Source organism: Photinus pyralis, unplaced genomic scaffold (genome assembly GCF_008802855.1).
Source record: "Photinus pyralis isolate 1611_PpyrPB1 unplaced genomic scaffold, Ppyr1.3 Ppyr1.4_LG7, whole genome shotgun sequence".
Lineage (NCBI taxonomy): Eukaryota > Metazoa > Arthropoda > Insecta > Coleoptera > Lampyridae > Photinus > Photinus pyralis.
In genome coordinates, this window is record NW_022170738.1 from 35,760,953 (window position 1) to 35,779,695 (window position 18,743).

The 18,743-nt window shown below is 36.7% G+C and overlaps 1 protein-coding gene across 1 annotated transcript; it reads right to left on the reverse strand.

Annotated features, from left to right (window-relative positions):
* Nucleotides 1–12,619: 12,619 nt before the first annotated feature.
* LOC116176216 (octopamine receptor beta-1R-like) lies at nt 12,620–13,624 on the reverse strand. The gene has a single exon (XM_031494695.1). It carries the CDS (start codon nt 13,283–13,285, stop codon nt 12,620–12,622), a length of 666 nt encoding a protein of 221 aa, XP_031350555.1. The 5' UTR covers nt 13,286–13,624.
* Nucleotides 13,625–18,743: the final 5,119 nt, after the last annotated feature.

Sequence of the window (18,743 nt, forward strand, 5' to 3'; positions counted from 1 at the left end):
TTTATCTGTGGCAGAGATGGGAATTACCTTAGATCTGTTTCGAGCATTCTGCCGGCTGCTCCGAATTGGGTTTTCCTGCGTAAGGGCAATACCGGAGTAGTATAGAACAACTTAAGACCTTCTGCAGGGGCAAAAACCTGTTGAGGTCCCAGAACAAGAGAGGGACAATAAATAAATAAGTAAATATAAAAGTGTGACATATAATGAAAATTTGGACTTGCAAATAGTACATTATATATCAAGGTAGAGAAGTCCAGTATTATTGCCTGAGCACCAAGATTACATCTCGAGGCGCTTGCGCCGAGGGGTGTAAGGTGCGAAGGCAATAATAGACTTCTCTACCTTGGTATATATACTATTTTTTGCACTACTAGCACTTTAAATCCTCTAAATTAACATATTATATTGATAAGAGAGAACGGTTGGACAGAATTTTTTGTTTCTTAATTTGACATGTCAATCAAGTACGTAGAAGTACAAGTCAACAGGCCGTATTTTGTTCTGTCATTGAGATATTTTCAAAGAGTAATTTCGTTCGAATTCTTTCAAAATGTGATAATTTTAGGTATGTAATTTCTCTGGAAATGGCGGTTGGTGGCAATTATTCATTTTAGAGAACTTGTCTAAACGTTTATTGAGCGAAATTTCGGGTTGTATTTTCTAAAAGTGACAGCGTGACAGTTCTCATTATTGACTACTAGTTAATAATGTCCACATTATTAACCACTTTGAACAAATGCCGAGAAAGCCTACTTTACAAGTGGAAAAAAGGTTAATAATCATGTCATCAGACGCTAGTAGTGAAAAAACGAAATTAAATGACTATCGCCGTCGTCAACGTCTACATATTTTGTATTATAAATTACCGCTGGATGTTCTTTTCTTCTTACGCTTACCGTCATTAAATTTCATTTTTGTAATTGAACCGTGTAATTTGTGCATTCTGTGGAGTACAGATGCCACTTTTGGTGCACGAGCTTCCAGCGAAAGTTCGTCGCAGCATAATTGGAGGAGGAAACTCCAAACAAGAATATCATTGTTTTTTTTCTTTAATCGCATCGTTAAGAAACTCCTTGGTGTAAAGTGAGAGTTACCTGTCACCTGCAGAATTTACGTTGAAATTTGAAGTCAAGCCGTTCATTTACGAATGACAAAATTGACGCGAGGGAACATTTTCGAATTGGAACGGCATTAAATAAACTTAATTAAAAAAACATTCGGGTTCCGCCTTGTGGGGTAAATAACATTTTGTATACAACGGTATTCGTCAGGAAACTAATTGGGCAAAATTTAATACCAACACAACGGGGAATTGGAATTTTATTCCCGTGCATAAATAATCACGATACAGAGTATTACTTTCGCAAAATTGAAGCTGGTTGGTCTAGATTGGCAATATGTATGGGCATTATTGATTGTAATTCTTCCCTAAGTAGAAACTTTCTTTGCAAATTCAGTTGTACTCTACAGGAGCGATCTATTTCCATATATTTAAGTTAAGCAACTTTCCAAAAAGAGATAAGATGAATTCGTTACCAGAAGAGATTGTTACTCAAGTCAATTGCTGTAACGTTTTTGATGTGTACAAGAGTTATAGCGGTCGATTATTTTTAGAAATTTTAATTTAAAAAATTTGGTTGGAATTGCTAAAGAAACCGACCTGTGATAATTATTCGCAGAATCAGATTTTGTATGGTATTTATTGATAAGAATCAAACCCAAGCAAAGGGTTTTGGTTATTTTGTTTCATTGATTGAGAATTTTGCACTTAGTTTTAGTAATACTTTTCCCTTCGTTAGATTTTCGCCCGATAAAAGTTCTTATCGCAGATGCCCAGATGTGTTTTACATCTAACACATTATCTTAATTCAATAAATTACAAACGCGATAAAATTTAAACAAGATTTAGGAAATTACAAATTTTCTTAAAGGAGAAACTAGCACTGAGATACAAATTCAAATGAAACAAACCAACTCTGTGCTTATTCGTAAATCACCTACCGGATTTGCACTTAAAATTGAAATATATATCATATATAGGCAGTCCCGTTATTATGTTTTGTCTGTAGATCGAAGTAACGTCTATATGACACATGAAAGATCTCTATTTCGGTAAGTTGCACTATGATATGTAATATGCCATATATCTTTCGGGACAGACCCTAAAAAAGTTTTCAATATGAATTTTGTAGGACGATTTTGAAAGTTTGTAAGGAGACGACTACTTTCAAAAATTCTAGGAAGGTTTCAAGTATCTAGTGGCTTATTAGAAACATATCTTAAAATGCGTATAGTGAATGATAAAGAATAGCGAAGTCTTGCAAAACACACGATTCTCAAAATCAAAATCTGCAAAACCTAGGTTCAATACGCCCACCATACCAAAGCTGCGAAGTGGAAATCTTCCAATAAAAGATAGGATCAGAGGTATCGGTAGAGCTGGTGTACAGAATACCACAAAAAAGTGACGCTTTTGAATGCAATATTTTTCGATTATTTCTAAAAGGCAGTAGAATAAGATATTGCTCTTGTAGAAGCCTGACATTTTTAGCATAATAGCCAAAATAAATGCCAAGACGTTAAAATTGCATAATAGCTTTTTTAATATTTTTCTCTAATGAGAAAATATAAGGCTTAAATCTGCGGGGCTGTTTTTATTTTCGTGCGTTATAAAACCCACACTTTAATTATGATCGCGGTTAAAACTCGGATCTCTCGAATTCAGTACTAATTAGATGTCTTATTTGTAAACCTTTTCTTATCACAAATAACACCTGTGTTTTATTTACATTGATGCTACAAACTCTGTAAACTAATTTTGCCTATTACGTTTCCTTTCTGGAAATAATTCCTTAAATAAACACACTGGTTTTGATAAACGATACAAAAAAAGAAACATTGAAAGAGTTCTATACGTTTCAAACATAAAAACTCACCCCCAAAATGGAAAACATAACTCTAATGAACACAAGAAAGCCAGCAAAACAAATAATTTAGATAACAATGTAATCGCGTTATACATCCATCAGCGCTAATAGTACATCGTACAGCCATAAGGGTTTATTACATTAATGCACGAAACAGATTGTAATGGTTTTGTCGGTCAGATGGTCTTTATACTTAGTATAGTGTTAAATCTTCGACGCGCTTTTGATCGCCAACAAATGAAAAACAAGACAAGAGAACAATGAATACTTAATCACACTACGAACAGTTTCCCTTATCAGGGATACCCTCCGTTTTATGTTATTGTCGATTGGGCCCAGAAACCTTAGGTCAGTCGAGATTTCAATTTCAATTCGGTCTATGTTGTATTTGGATTTTGATTCATATATACGAGAGCTACAGTCGCGTTGTTTGCATAACATTTTTAGATAAAGGGTAATAATAAAATACCTTCCGTGTTCCACTTTTCCTGATACATAGTAGCGTACACCATTCGTACATTAAAGCTTCTCTAAAATTGCGAGTTTCCGTATTCGAAATACAATAGCAATTTCCGTAAGTGAAATGGTGTGAATTGGTTTCAGTTTGCAACGTAAAAATTATAGCGTATGGTTCTCAGAAGTACTTTAACTTTCTCGACAATGAATGGTGCAATGCATCAGAGTGTAGTGCATAATAATTGATGAACCGGCAGGTATGAATAGTGAACAATTTCCACTTCATTGCCTTCACATGCGAGCTCGCTTGGGAATAAATCTATGGAACTGTTAATTCTAAGTCACTTTGACTGTTTAACTAGGCAAATTTGGGTGTTATGAAAGTTTAGCGATTTTTAAAAACAAACGCTTTCTTGTGGTTATAAAATAATGATGAAGGAAGTCCTTTAGGCCAATCAGAGCTCGTAAATTTTTACTTTCCCTTGTAGTTAGAAGGGCCATAGCATTGTATTTTGTATTTTATTGTTCAGGTGGTTGCTGACGATCACGACCTTGATGTTATAACGCGTTTTTGAAATATTACTGTACTCGACTTTACTTTTTGGAAATTCAATGGACACAGAAGTTCTAGTGCTTCCAAATTATACATATTCCAAACTGGATTACGGACGTACCTGCATCTATTGATAGAATAATTTAATCCTTACCATGGCACGATCCTGATAATTACCGAGACATCTTCCGCATGAAACTTTATGGCTTGTCGCATCACCTTTCGCAAAGGTGTTTAAATTTGTTTCGTGTACCCGATGCTTCGAACGATCGTTGAAAAGTTCGTCCTTTAGTTTTATTAAATCGTGAAAACGTTTAATTAAGCCGGTGATAGGTTTACAAATTTAATTTAAGAGACATTTGGTTTCAATGTTTCGCAAGTTAACGTTACCCCTCGCCTAAAGCTGTATGGCTCCCATAATACCGAAAGAAATACACAGACTTCTGAGCTTTTTGGCATTGTACCCCAATTTAACATGCGAATTAAAGACGTTGTAAGAGGTTGCGAAAACCGTGTACGGAATAATCTAATTATTAAGAGAACGGCAGAAATCCTTTTTATATGGAAATTTCTAACCTCATTTTATACATGGCCCGAAGTAAATTCAGAGTATTTTAATCACCACTTTTTACTGCTTTATTCGGCGAAGAAGTTACATTTTTTGGTTTTATGTCGATCAGCAGTAAGGTTGCCCAATTAAATATTTTGATAACGCCTCCTTTTCCTGCTAAACTTATCTTCACACTTTCGCTGTGTAAATTACCGTAAGATAATCGACTGTAATTTCCGATACTCTTGAAGTGGATAATATTTCAACTACGACGAAACGAACCTTCCTCCTGTGGAGTCCATTTATTTGCTCCCGTTCACCATCTTTATCTTTAAGAGAAACTATCTTGACTTCGAATGCAAGTCACATATTTTTCGTTAATGTTGTGGTTGGTTAGTCCACATTTCCTGATTTATGTTGAATTATCTACATTTTTAATAATTTATTTATGTTCACCCCATGTAGGCGCTAATATTAAGTGTACCTATATTAAAAAATACTGATGCCACAAAAAAACCAAATCGTCGGACTTAAAATCATGTTAGTTTTTAGGGAAGAAAAAATTGCATTCTTGGTAACTGCATGTATTAAGCTTCTGCTTGCAGTTTCAAGCATAATCCAAGCTTCAGAGTTGGCATTTCCCCTTTTAAACTTGATTTTTCTCGATTAAGACTTAGGTTTAGGTTTTAAGCTTAAATGCTTACACTTCAAATTTTAAGGTTTAGTGTTGGGGTTCAAGGTTCAAGTAAAACTTTAATAAAAAATATTCCACATTTAAAGCTTCAAGTTTTTAAGTGGCTATTCCAAAATTGTGTTATTTTTTTTTTTAATCAAAGGTTTTTTAATATAATTAGCTATTTTGTGGGTTATTGGTTTCCGGATGCGTGGTCCCTGGTGAATCCCCGCCTTGGGAAAGTTACCAGCGCCGGTCTGACGGGCGGTAATATAATGTTAATGTGATTTACGTGACCAAAACGGCTAAATAAGGTTTACTCATTATGAGACCAATGGCCCAAAGGGGGGCAGGGGTAGGTAATTGGATAATGATTAAGCATGGCCGATTTAAGTTATTCGTTCCGTTTTGGGGGTAGTCTTAGTGAAATTAATTGTAAGGACAGGGACGTGTTTTGGAGAGATAGCGATAGGACATTCGATTTTGGGCTACCAGGGGATCAAGTTGGAGATAGCTTTTCGGGCGCCCAGGACTGGAAAACCGCGGTCATTGTTAATTCGCAAGGATCCTTAAGGGAGTTCAAAAAGAACCCGTAACAGTTGGTCATCGGAAGAAGATTCGTGTTCCAAAAAACGGCGTAAATCTTCAGTACGGACGCCTTTTAAAGAAAATGTACAAGAAGAAAAAAGACCGAAGTAGGTATAACACGTACACAATTTTATGTTTGGGGAGTAATTACTAATTAATGTTACTAAAGGAATACTAAACTTAATATCGCAAACGTAAGTCGGTGGAAGCCGAACATTTCGTGAACCTGTTCATAAAGGATGATCTATGGGCATTTCTGAATCCAGTAGAGAATTTCTGTATACTATCTGAATTATGAGAACACTTCTAAGACAAGCGACGCAAAGCGCCAATTTCTAATACGAGTTTCATGAGGTATTCTTCAAAAATTAGCCTTGTGGATGTTGCCTTTCAATTCAACATATGATTGAATAATTTTCTAACCAAAGAATGAACGGACTGCACCGGACGGAACCGGATTACGATCGCGATTAATTTGGAAGATGATTCAGATTAATGTTTTGCGGTTTACTCAGATTCAAAGTCAACAAAATGGCTAGTGAACGGTGCTTGCGGTATTTTAAAATTAAAAAGGCTGTGATTCAATTTTTGTCAGATAGAAAACAAGAAGATCGCCCTTTCGACGTTAAACAACCAGCTTCGTGTGGTTTTATTGTTCACAATTTGAAATGTTTTGTGGTTTTTCTTTTGATTTTGTTGTCTTTTGCTAATTTATTTCGCGTATTTGTGTGGGCTATGCCAGGGTTTTTGTCCCGAAGAAGGTTTCCCTGACGTCGCCTTTTCTTTCTTACGCACAAAATTATGGATTTTTATTCAATTTCTTTCCCAATTTGTGTATAAAAATAGCCGACAACTACCCAGACTCGAAAGTGCCGCGAAACTTCTGACTTCTGCTGCTAAGTACTGCGGGCGTTGTTATTACGAAAAACCTGTTATAAATATCTACGGAAACATTTTTTTTAGTTATTGGGGTATCCTACCCACAATGCAGGACTGTTGATGCATGATGCTATGTAAACATACTTAGTGTTGGCATCATAATACACCGATGAAGTGCGCGCAAAGTAAGGAAAATCCTACTATAGATTAGGTGAGTCAAATAGAGTACAGTTGATCTGGGTGCCACCGCAGTGCGGAATAGGGGGCAATGAAAGGGCAGACAAGTTGGTTCCATATCGCAGTTGGGAGGAAGGGGAGTTGTAGATCTTACCGTGGGAAATGTCCCCTCCGTTGTCAGGGTCCGGATTAAAAACTGGGCTACCAATCAATTTCAGGTTCAGTGGCAACAAGGAACTGAGAATCAGAATCATGTGACTAGTCAATTTAAGTGGCTTTATCTCCAATAATGCACATGGATGTATTTATGTTTGTGGATTCTTTATAGTAATGCGAAGGCGCGTTCTCTTTATTGGTTATACAGCGAAAAAATGCTAGCTGCTGTTTCAGGTCAAAGTGTAGTTCGAAATTTAAACAGGAAGTATGACACGTTGGTCACAATAAATGATATGACATTTAAAAACGTGACCACAGATACCTACGTAGAGTTAATTACTTATTTTGAGGTTTGGAAACTTATTGATCGTAAATTCATGCACTTGATTTTACTCACAAACTGTTTTACAAACAAAGATTGAAAATTAGGGAGATGTTAGTGTTAATTACCAGCATTGCGCGGATTGAAAGAGTTCTTTGTGAATACGTGGGGTTAATCGTACCGGAAAACATAACAACGGAAAAGCTTCCATAATTTGTGGATCATTACTAATTCACAATGTGTTATTTCCCTAATTAGATTCGCCTTTAAGTAACTGACAGAATAACTAACGTAGGATTTATTTTTTCCTTGTAAAAAAACTCACGCAAATGGGAGTTATCGTCGAAAATTTGGAACATCATTATTCACGCGATGCAGAGAATCTGTGTCTGGGTGGCATTAAAAATTCATCACGAAATACATTATTTGTCAAGCGGAGGGGGACACATACTAAATGTGCTAGGAATTATTATATTTTCGTGAAAGCGAATATTCTACCATAAATCCTGGAAGTATAAATTATTGGCAACCCACCCCACATCTATTACTAATGGTGCAATGTCAGATATCACAATTACAATAGACTGGCAAGTCCGAAACTAAAATTTCCATGGCTGTGTTTTGCTGATTTCACGTTTTCAACTTCAAATATACATTCAATCCCTGTAATTTTAATATGTTTAGTTGTATTTTGTTTGTATAAGAACCTACTCCGCTGTTGCCTTTTTGTCTTAACAAAAGCTACAATTTGAATTCTAATAACATGGTGTAGGTGTCGAATAATGATACACAGGGTGAGTTTTTAGTATAGTATGGAGATTTTTGGAAATGTAAGAGATAAGAATTAGGTTAAAATGGAGAAAGATTTATAGTCTTATGTGACTTACCAAGAACACCTTATGCTCTTCCAAAGATATTCATAGTTGGCTAGATATTTAGAAAAAAATGTGTTTTTGACTTTTCTGCAAATCACTGTAACTCCTTTTAGGGCTATATAAAAAGTATAGGAAACATCCGATTACTTCCGAAGAAGATTTCTCCGAAACGAAACGTTGTTTTGAAAATCTCTCACCGGTGCACTTTCAGTACGCAAAAGGGGCAATGAGAAAGTGTTTTTTAATCTTTTTGCATCTGTTCAAATAACATAAGAAAAAAAATACAAACCAACTCGCAAAATTTCGGTTTCTCCGGCATATCTTCGGAAATAATCGGAATTTTCTGGTTCTTTAAAACCCTTTTCTCTAATTATCGTCGTACATTATAACGAAAAGTTTAATAACTTTTAAAGTTTTTAACTGAAAAGTTATCTACTCTGGTAGTGTCGGATTCCTTTTGAATCAAACCAGCACACCAGTGTACTAATTAAAGTAATTAGCTTCACATGTATGGCAACGCAGTATTTTTATTGTACATAGTTAACGATTAAATTCATCAACATTTATTTCGTTTGTCTCAATATACAATTCTACGTAACACAGAATTAAAGCGTTTCACTTCTTTGGAGTTTATCCTGGCTAATATCCTGTCAACATGGGCAGTTCTCTTTTCCGGAAACAGAAACATGAACATACGGTCGGCATTATTAATACGTTGTTCATTAATTACTTACTTCAGGGTCAATAAAACATGAAGTGTCCGTTGTATAGCCTGACCTACTGTTTCAAATGAAACTGAACAATCGCTTTATAATACAACAGCAATCAATATAACGAAAGTGGGTGCAATAAAAGACTAATCTCAGGCCGCTTTATGGGACTTTAGCTAATTTTGTTGTTAACCATTCGACTGTGATTCAAACGAAGGGTATGATTTTTACTTCCGTGTTTCTGCGTAGTATGGGAATAGAAAGTTTTGTAATCGTCAAAAGAATTGAAGATGGGATTTGTGATCTAAAAATTGATCTGTACCTAGTGATACCATATCTAGATATATCATAATTCCCTAAAATCCAATCAGAAATTTCAGATACTTGGAAGTCGTCCATTTAAAATGATACATACAGTGCGTCCCAAAATTAGCGCAAAAATTCGCATTTGCTGCTGTGTTCAAAAATAAAAAGGTACTATAAAAAGTACCATTTTCAGGGGCATTTTTGAGCGATATTTGACAGATTTATGACGTCATTGAATTGACGAATTTGTTGAAATAAGGTTTAACTTTGTTTACTTTCTTAAGAAAAAAAAATGTCTTTGATATAAAGTGATACACAGGACATAGGACATTTTTAAGGGTGGCAATCGTTTCAAGTTAGACCTGTCCTTTATTAGGTGTTTGGCGTTTTTCGATTCATTTTGATTCGCACGTGTAACAAGGCACTCGCTTTCAATTAAAAAAAATCAAGATTCCTAACTAATCAGCAGTGTGTAACCGTTCCCGTAGAGATATTTCAATTATCTTTGCAGCATCGGAAAGCTCTCTTCGATCGGAAGAGGAGGAAACTAATATTGTATTTTCTGATAAGTTAATTCATGAGTGGCCAATTTCAGTTTTCCTACGTTAATTTAAAATTACACGTAGATAAACCTGATAAAGTGACCTGTTCTCGGACCTGTTGCTTGATCCCAGGATTCCGGGACGCCGATCATTATTAACTGAACTACCGAATTTCGGAATTTCAACCCATTTAGTTAAGAATAATTAACCCGAGTTAACTAATTGTGTTACAGCAATCCTCGTCTGGCATCAATTTTAATGCTGGTCCCACAGTTTTAGGATAACAAGAGATCGAGTAATTAGTCCAAGAAATTTTAATTTTTCGACCTTATCGCCAGAATACGCCGACCGGCAGGAAATTCCGATGTTCCATTTCTGTATTTTGGTTGCGAATTCTACATAAGGTAACAGTATGATTTAGGGAGAATCTTTTTCCGTTTTGGCTTTCGTGTTAAACTTTGCATATTTAAGTTCAATCAATGTAAACATTTGATATTTTCATTACGTTAATTATAAAGGGGGTTTGCTTACTTTTGTTTTGTTTTCCGCTAGATAACGATAATTAAGTTGTCTTTCCGTTCCCGTTTTGGGAAATCGCGACCGTTTCCGTGTGTCGCAATTCTGTTCTAGATTATTCACCAGTGCCTGACCGCCCGTTCCCCAAAATCGCCGTTTCTCCCGTCCGACTACCTGACGCTTCCGAAACTTTTCCGAAATCGTCGACTTTGGCCAGAAGCAGAGTTTCAGAATCTTCGGGTGGCGCTCGAGCTACCGTACCGCCCCGCCGCCGTGTGAACCGTTTGCTATTTTATTTTCAAAATTCAATTTTATGTGTAATTATATTTTATTGTGTCTTACCGTTTAATTTTATAGCAATCGTTTATGCGGGAACTTCTTGCCAAAGATCGTCAGCTAATCAATGGCAATTTTTATGTACTAAACGACGTGTTTTTCCCTTTTTCTGCAAACACAATATGAAACAAATTTATTTGCGTTACTTTTAAGGCAACACTGTATATAATATAATAAAAAAAATTAATCTGTGTTTGCGTTTTATATGCGATTTGAATCACGTTTACACTTTTTCATTCTATTAGATTCTATCTAAGTTTTTGGGACAGGGACCATATAAGCTACTTTTACTTACTAGCTCTTTATTGTGGAAATCCCCTTTAAAAGTTACACGGCAATACCTATACTTACATGTATTGGAATGTATATAAAATTTTAGCTTACAAAGCATGCCTTTATAGGTGTTGTTAAGGAACCACAGTAGAACAATCGGGGAACGCAAAGTGATTCTTTATTTTTATAAGTTTTTAATAAAAATAGTGTAACGTAAATTTAGTTACGAATTCATTTATTTACAATTAATGAATACTTAAATTATAACTTCACAAAAACTCACTTGTACCCATATTTTTATAACATTTAAGCACGAGCGCGAAGAATTCATCACTGCAACGTCGATGTTGGAACTTCTATTAAACACAATTCGATTTACTTATACAGAAAACGTTCAGTTTCTACAAAGATCACGGACATTCTCGAGAATTCACGAATACCCGCGATATCGGCATATCGCGTTTTTGAAAAAAAAACTCATCATCGGCAGTGGCTAATTAACATGCAATTCCCTTAGTAGCTAGTGAATAATCACTTCTTGTTATTTTTAAAACCTTAAATGGACGTTAGTAGTCATACGTATTAAGATACATTAATAGAAAGGACGTCCTAGTTATATAGCCAAAGATAAAGGCGAAACTAAAAAGTATATTGTCTAAATTTATCCAGAAATGCACCTCTTGGGTAGTTAACAATCATCGAACAGCACAAAACTCGCACAAATTAAATTTAAGTTGCCGTGCTACTGTGTTGAAATTTATCAAAGTTTAGAAACTGTATTATTCGTGACAATTGATGCAAACAATGTGCAAATAGTCACACTAAACAACATGAAATGGCGAACACTGACACTTTCCTTCATATTATTAAGTTTTAAAGTAAACATTTTGTATCTCCGTTGGTGTTCACGTACTAAATTGCGGAGTAGGAGCACAAAAACTAACGCAAACTTATATTACATCAAATTTTAACCCTAGACTGTAAGACTTTCCGCACAAATGATCATGACCGGAGGCTTTGCTCTTTAAATGCAAATCGACACAACACAACTTCGGTTCTTTATGCCTCCTGGAAAACAAAGAGTTAGAGGATCGAGGTAAGAGATAGCCACCAAACATCTTAAGAAAACCTGTGTTGGATCCGCTGTATCGAGTCGGTCTAATACAGATTTTAGCAATTGCTATTGGTATTGAACGGGAGACGGTTCATAAACCATTCATTAGGAGCTTCTGAGTGGAGAAGCTCCGCCTCGAATTGCCGTTGTGTAACCATTTACACGTAATTCCACTTTTATATCAATGAGGTAATTTACATTTTAAAATTGCAGCCCCACTTTTCCCATCGTTACTAGCACCTTGTATTGAAATTGTGTTGTTAGTAGAAAAAAAAATCGTCATCTCTGTGTTTTACGAACGAAGGAACATCAAACCTCAATCAACCCGTTTAGCAATTTCTGATTTGAGCACACGTATCTTATTACCTTATTCACTTCATAGTTGGGAGTGATTCAATTACATTCGTAATGGATAAAGCATAGGCCCGAGGGAAAAGTAAACGAGATTACTTATGTATTTAGAATGTAATGAGATAAATGCAAACAGTTAATTCGGGATGTCTATTTATAAAAGTACATAAAATATTAAGTGGCAAGTAAAAACCCCTCAAACAGTTGATACACGCTAAACGGTCATGGGCAGTAGATAACCGTTTGTATAACGATTTTTGTCTAAACTTAGGGGTTGTTATTTATAGTCGCAACACTTATTTATAAAAAAAAGTATTACCTGTACAGCATTCGTTCTTGCCTGTCGGCTTCTACGTATATGCGGTAATACATAAAGATCATCACCATTCCCGGAACCCAAAAGCTGACACTGGACGATATGACGGCGTAAGTCCTGTTAACCGTAAAATGGCAGAGTTGCGGGTTTTTTCTGCGAAACTCCAAGCTTAGGTCGGTAGTGTACCATTCCATTAGTATTGGTAAAAAGGACACCAAAGCTGGGCTACACCACACTACAGCTAACATGACAGCTAATCTAGTGTTTGTCATTATAAGCGGATAATCGAGGGGTTGCACTATAGCGTAATACCGATCAACACTTATACAACACAGATGTAGTATGGAAGCTGTGGAAAAGTACACGTCTAAGGAGTTCCAAACGTCGCACATAAAGTACCCGAAAACCCACAAACCGCCCGTTACTTCAACGCTAAAATTGAAACACATCGCGCATATTGCCACCAGCATATCCGCCAATGCAAGGCTAACCACGAAGTAGTTGGTAATCACTCTTAGCTTGCGGTGCCTCATTACAGAAACTATAACTAGTAGGTTGCCTAAAAGTGCAGCTATTATAATTAGAGCCATAACCGTAATTTTTAACGCGACTAGAAAACATAAAACCAAACTCTTCGGTGGCCAGTCTTGGTCCCCGTTTACCATTGTCGTGTAAGTTACCACAGAATTTCCCGAAGAGGCGAGCAAAGTTGATGAGTTACTGGTTGAGTGATATTCGGTACTTAGCTCCTGAGGAGGCTCGGTTTAAGCATCGTCAAAGATTATTTCGTTCATTTCACCTAATAGTGTCTTACATATTTAACAGAATCTCGCGTTTATGTCACATGCAAACTTTGGCGCGAGCTTAACTCAAATTCGGAAACTTCGGGGAAGAATAAAATCCCAAGCCGACACGCGCCATGCTGCAAAGTTTTCATTTGTAATCTCCCCCACTCAAATTACATTTACGTACTTGTAACATAAAACACGATTAGTGAGCGACTTTTCCACGGAAAACCGCGTGTATAACTGTATATTCAAAGGGCAGGAGAGACGCTCTACGTTGTCTGCGGCGTCGCTTTACCGTTCTCGATTGAAAAGAGAGGGTATAGGGTATTACGATCTTTTGATTGCTTTTCACCTGTTACTCTTTTACATTTTCAACGATCCATTAAAGTTCTTTACGCTTTTTGGGGTAAATACTACGCCCCGAGAAGGTTAAGTGCTTTTCAATTCTAATCGAAACTCGAAGTACAATAATTAGGTGTATGGGGAAAAGACGGCGGCGGCGTGGTCGGAAATTGAATGACGGCTCAGTTTCAGTTTAATTGGAAAGTGCTCCTGAAATATTCACATACTTCAATTTTCAAGACGGATACAAGACGTGACAACAAAATCTACATAAAATAAAGTTTCTGCTATCAGAAGCGTTGGGACGATTTCTACCCTAGGAAAGGAGTAAAAACGTGCAATCATGATTGCATTAACGGTAAAAACATTATATGCGAGCTGATTGGTTCATGTCGGACGCGCTCATCTTTTTAAAATGTAATTTCTAGCTAGTCATTTATGATTGATGTGAAACGAGAGTGTATACGGATTGCCACTTGCCTAGATTTTTATAATAAGATCACTGGAGCTACATACCATGAATGGTTTTTGTGTAAAAAAGATGTTTCAAGACAAGGTGTACCACCAAAGATACCTACACAACAGCTAATAGCTTGTACGAGGAGTCATGACTTTTCATCATGACTAATAAATTATTACCGATTTTGAATATTAAGGTCTTTTACTGACTGGCCAGTGAACCGAACCTTGCTTTCTGAACGAAACGATCTCGAATAGCGTACCCTTTTAAACGGTAAACCTGCATTTTTGTCACGTGCTTGGCATTCAACAAAACGGAACGACACTTTTATGTTCCATGAGATGGCGAAACCGTGCTCGCTTTCCCCAATACGTATCTCGATAATGGTTGTTATCGCCAGACATATCTTTGTTCACGTTCTCTATGAAGCGGTAAAATTTGTTTCCATTGTTACTTTACCGTTTTCGTTTCCAAAATTCACGGCACACTACATGAGAGCAACAGAAGAAAAGTATTTCCAAACAATTAACGTGCCTTCTTCAAAATTCAATGTAACTACCACAGCTCGTATCCATTGTACCCCTTCCGTATTAAAAAAACCTGGTCCTGAATAATCACGAGCAATCTCATGAGTGCATCAAATTTTGAATAAGTAATAGTAAAGTTTTTTTGGGAGTTGCAACTAAGGAAATTAATTTTGAAGATCGCAAATCGGAACTTTGCTAGTCTCTATCACAAAACTACGTAGAAATGAAGCAAAGAATGTCACGTGTACGATTTAGTATATTTTTCATTTTTTTTACCTTGTCAGACTTACTGACAGAATTCTAAGGGCGTTTGACAGTGGCGAACACCTGGTTGGGGTATTCTTTGATATTAAAGGCGCATTTGACATGACTTGGAGATATGGAATTCTCCAAAAACTCTTTAAGTATCATATACGCGGTAACCTACCGAAATTTATCAAATCCTTTTTAGAGAACAGAACATTCGTTGTCAGGGTGGGCGACGCCTATTCAGAGGTACAGGTGTTAGAGAATGGGGTGCCGCAGGGATCAACACTAAGCTGTTCCCTATTTGGCATTGCCATTAATGAAATAGCAATGGGTGTCACCGAGGAAATAGATAAATGCCTGTACGTTGACGATCTGATGATCTGCTGTTCTGGTAAAATAATCGGTGCCATAACCCGTAAATTACAAATGGCAATAAATAAAATATGGGAAAATGCAAGCGCTGTCGGATTTGTGCTGTCGGAAGAGAAGACTAAGGCCACTCACTTCTGTCGACTTCGTAAACCTCACTACGACCCACTACGTCCTGTTTATGAATGACCGAATTATAAATGTACCCCAAGAGGTCAAGTTCCTGGGGTTAACATTTGACCGTGAATTAAGATGGTCTAGACACCTGCAAAACATTGTTACCACAAGTAGGAGGTTGCTGAACATAATCAGAGTTTTAGCTCATAATAAATGGGGTGCGCATGCTAAGACTCTACTTAACATATATAGAGCATTGATTCTATCAAAAATTGATTATGGTAGCCCTGCCTACCTCACATGCGGTAACAACACTTTATTAGGAGCACTAGATAAAATCCAGAACCTTGCAATAAGGTATTCTCTTGGAGCATACCCAACAACTCCTGTCGCCTCACTTCACGTGGAAGCAAACATTCTTCCTTTAACTCTTCGCCGAAAGCAGATTCTGGTCAACTATTATCTTAAAGTGTCTCTAGATAAACAGTCACCCGAACCATCACTTGCTTACAAATGAGATCACAAATGCTCGTCTAAATAGATGTAGAACGATAGGAGAAAGAGCTAGAGAAGAACTGAGACACTTAGAACTCCATGAAGCAAATTTTGCAGATTTGTCTAAAATAGTTCGAGGCAGGCTTGTAAAAGCTCAAATAAATGAGCGTTGGAGTGACCAGTGGAGGGCATCTGACACATTCTTGAAGAGGGTCAAGCCCAGCCTAGGACCACTGGTTCTTGTTAATACGAATCGTTCCGCTTTGATAAAACTATATAGACTCCGGCTTGGCCATACTGCCTTGACACATGGTTTTTTGTTAGCCGGTGATTTGGTGAAGATCGTCCTCATTGCGTAAGGTGTGATGTAAACCTAACACCGGAGCATATAGTTTGTGTTTGTCCAGAATACCAAGATGCGCGTAACCTCTATCAAATAAGTGACATATAGGAAGGGAATTTTAGCTCTGTACATAAATGCTCAGAAGTACTGCGATTTCTAAGCACCATAAATGTGATAAGTAAACTGTGATAAAATGTTTGTAATATGTCCTATGACTGTACGTTTGAGCTGAAAATCTGTGATATATATGTAACTAGTAGGTATGCATTTTAAAACTGTGATATCTTAGCTGCTATAAGTAGGAAATAGATCGGCAAATGGCCTTAGAAGCCGAAGCCTCAGGTGGGGTTTTAGTGGGTATGCCCAAATAATGGAAGAGTCCCACACTACTCCAGACCTCCATCTGGAGTGTGCGTAATGCATTTCCCCACCTGTCCAAAAAAAAAAAAATTAAATTTAATGTCAACAATAAAAATGCACTAAATAATAAATCAAATAATATTCGCTCCATTTTACTTAGTTTTGTGATTCAGAAATTATCAAAAATCGTCAAAATTCCTAAAAATTCTAATTCAAAAACCTATACATTGCTGAATATCCCTTTCAACAACATGCCAAGCGACTCTTTTTAAATTTAAAATTTTTCATACTATAAAAGTGAAGTACAGAGATCGACCTGTTTCAGATTTCTTCTCAAAAGAACATAATAACTGTAAAAACAAACTTACTCTATGCATATGAATCGCTCTATATATGAAATAAATTTCACTGAGCAACTACCAAACTGTGTAACTGGCAATGGTTTTCGTACAGAAATTATATCAGAATCGTCTCATCGGACCATTCATGGAAGCTACCGGCTTAAATAAACACCCGGTACTTCGACGAACTCAAACGGGCACTTTAGAGACATTTCAGTTCTGAACCTACGTATTTCTTTTCTATGGGTTGGAAATAGACTTTAATGTGTAGCGCAGTTTTAGCGGCCGATAAGGAAATAAAGATACTGTAACTAATTTGCAGTTTCTACTTCTTCCCGTACAGATATTTTCTTTGATTGGAAGAGGAGGGAAAATTAATATTGTACGTCTCCGTTAATTACTTATGAGCCGATTTTAGTTGCTCAATGGTCATTTATAACCAGAATACAAACCGACAAGGTCTCTCGCTTACACGATGATGGATATTAACATAAAAGTCAGGAAAATAATACATCAGTGGCCAGGCAATATTGAAGCACGCCTTTTTCTGACTGCGAAAGTGTGTCTGAGTGTGTCTCAAGCTGGGTAGGGAAGGTATTTCTTGGAAACCTCGCCCTCCATGTATCGTGACGATTGGGCGTGCGTTCATTCTCATCGGACTTACAGGGGCTGCCGTTGATAGAGCGATGTGTGGACGTAGTAATCAATCATGTTCTCGATCTTGTTCCAGGTCCATGATTTCTGAGTGCCATTGTTGGAACGTTGCAAACTCGAGCTGCCCCGTGGTCAGCATTTCTATCTTAATACTTGCTATTTTGGACACTAGAAATGACTTCAAAAAGTAGTACTTCACTAGCACCAGAGCGCTTGTGGTAACGCGGCACCAATTGGTTGAAGGCTCGAAGGATTAAATGTAGCATCCGGCTCAAAGGACCAAATGTGGAATTTTTACCCAAGGGTTTAATACACTGAGTAAATTTGGTCGGGAATTACCTTTGTCTCCAACACGCGGTAGTTACCGAAAGTTCGACTTGATCATATTTATTTGGATCTTTTATAGCCTGTTTATGTCATAGATATTAATTACTTAACCGACTTTAGTTCTCTTTTGATCTTGGAAATTCTGATGCATCAACCTCCTCAATCATGTGATTGGTATATTGTTATACTACCTTTGCAATTTACTTCCTAGTGGTCAAGTAGTGAACATATCTCCTTATTATTTTGCATTTCCTTGTTATGTTTCTTTAATTTTATAAGTTATTTTAAATCCGTTCTAAATGAACACGCCCTGGTAACGAAACTTCTTATCGCAACGACCGGAGTTTAAATTATAATTGAGACCCACCAGACATTCCCAAAAGAAATTACCTACATTCATTCCGATGTCCCCAATAAAGTTACTTAAAGATGCGGAATGCATTTTGCTACTTGTCAATACTTTTATCCGCAGTACGATGAATGAGTTTATAACCCCACGTTGTTAACTTTAAATTGGACATGTATTTACGCTCTTGAAACAATGTATCGGTACATCCTCCACTGATGCTAGATGCTATCAACTTATACGGATACCAGCGAGAGTTTCGTAATTAAGCCGACATGCACGATACTTGTACTTAGTGATGAAACGCAATGTCAGCGAAATGCGTTACACCTTAGAAAAAATTCAAGTTAAGTTATCAAGCGTACAACAAAAACTACCTTCAAAGAAAGTTACTTTGAAAGCATT

Excerpts from the sequence above, each read along its gene's own strand:
- LOC116176216 (XM_031494695.1), bottom strand. The coding sequence starts at position 13,285 with ATGGTAAACGGGGACCAAGACTGGCCACCGAAGAGTTTGGTTTTATGT.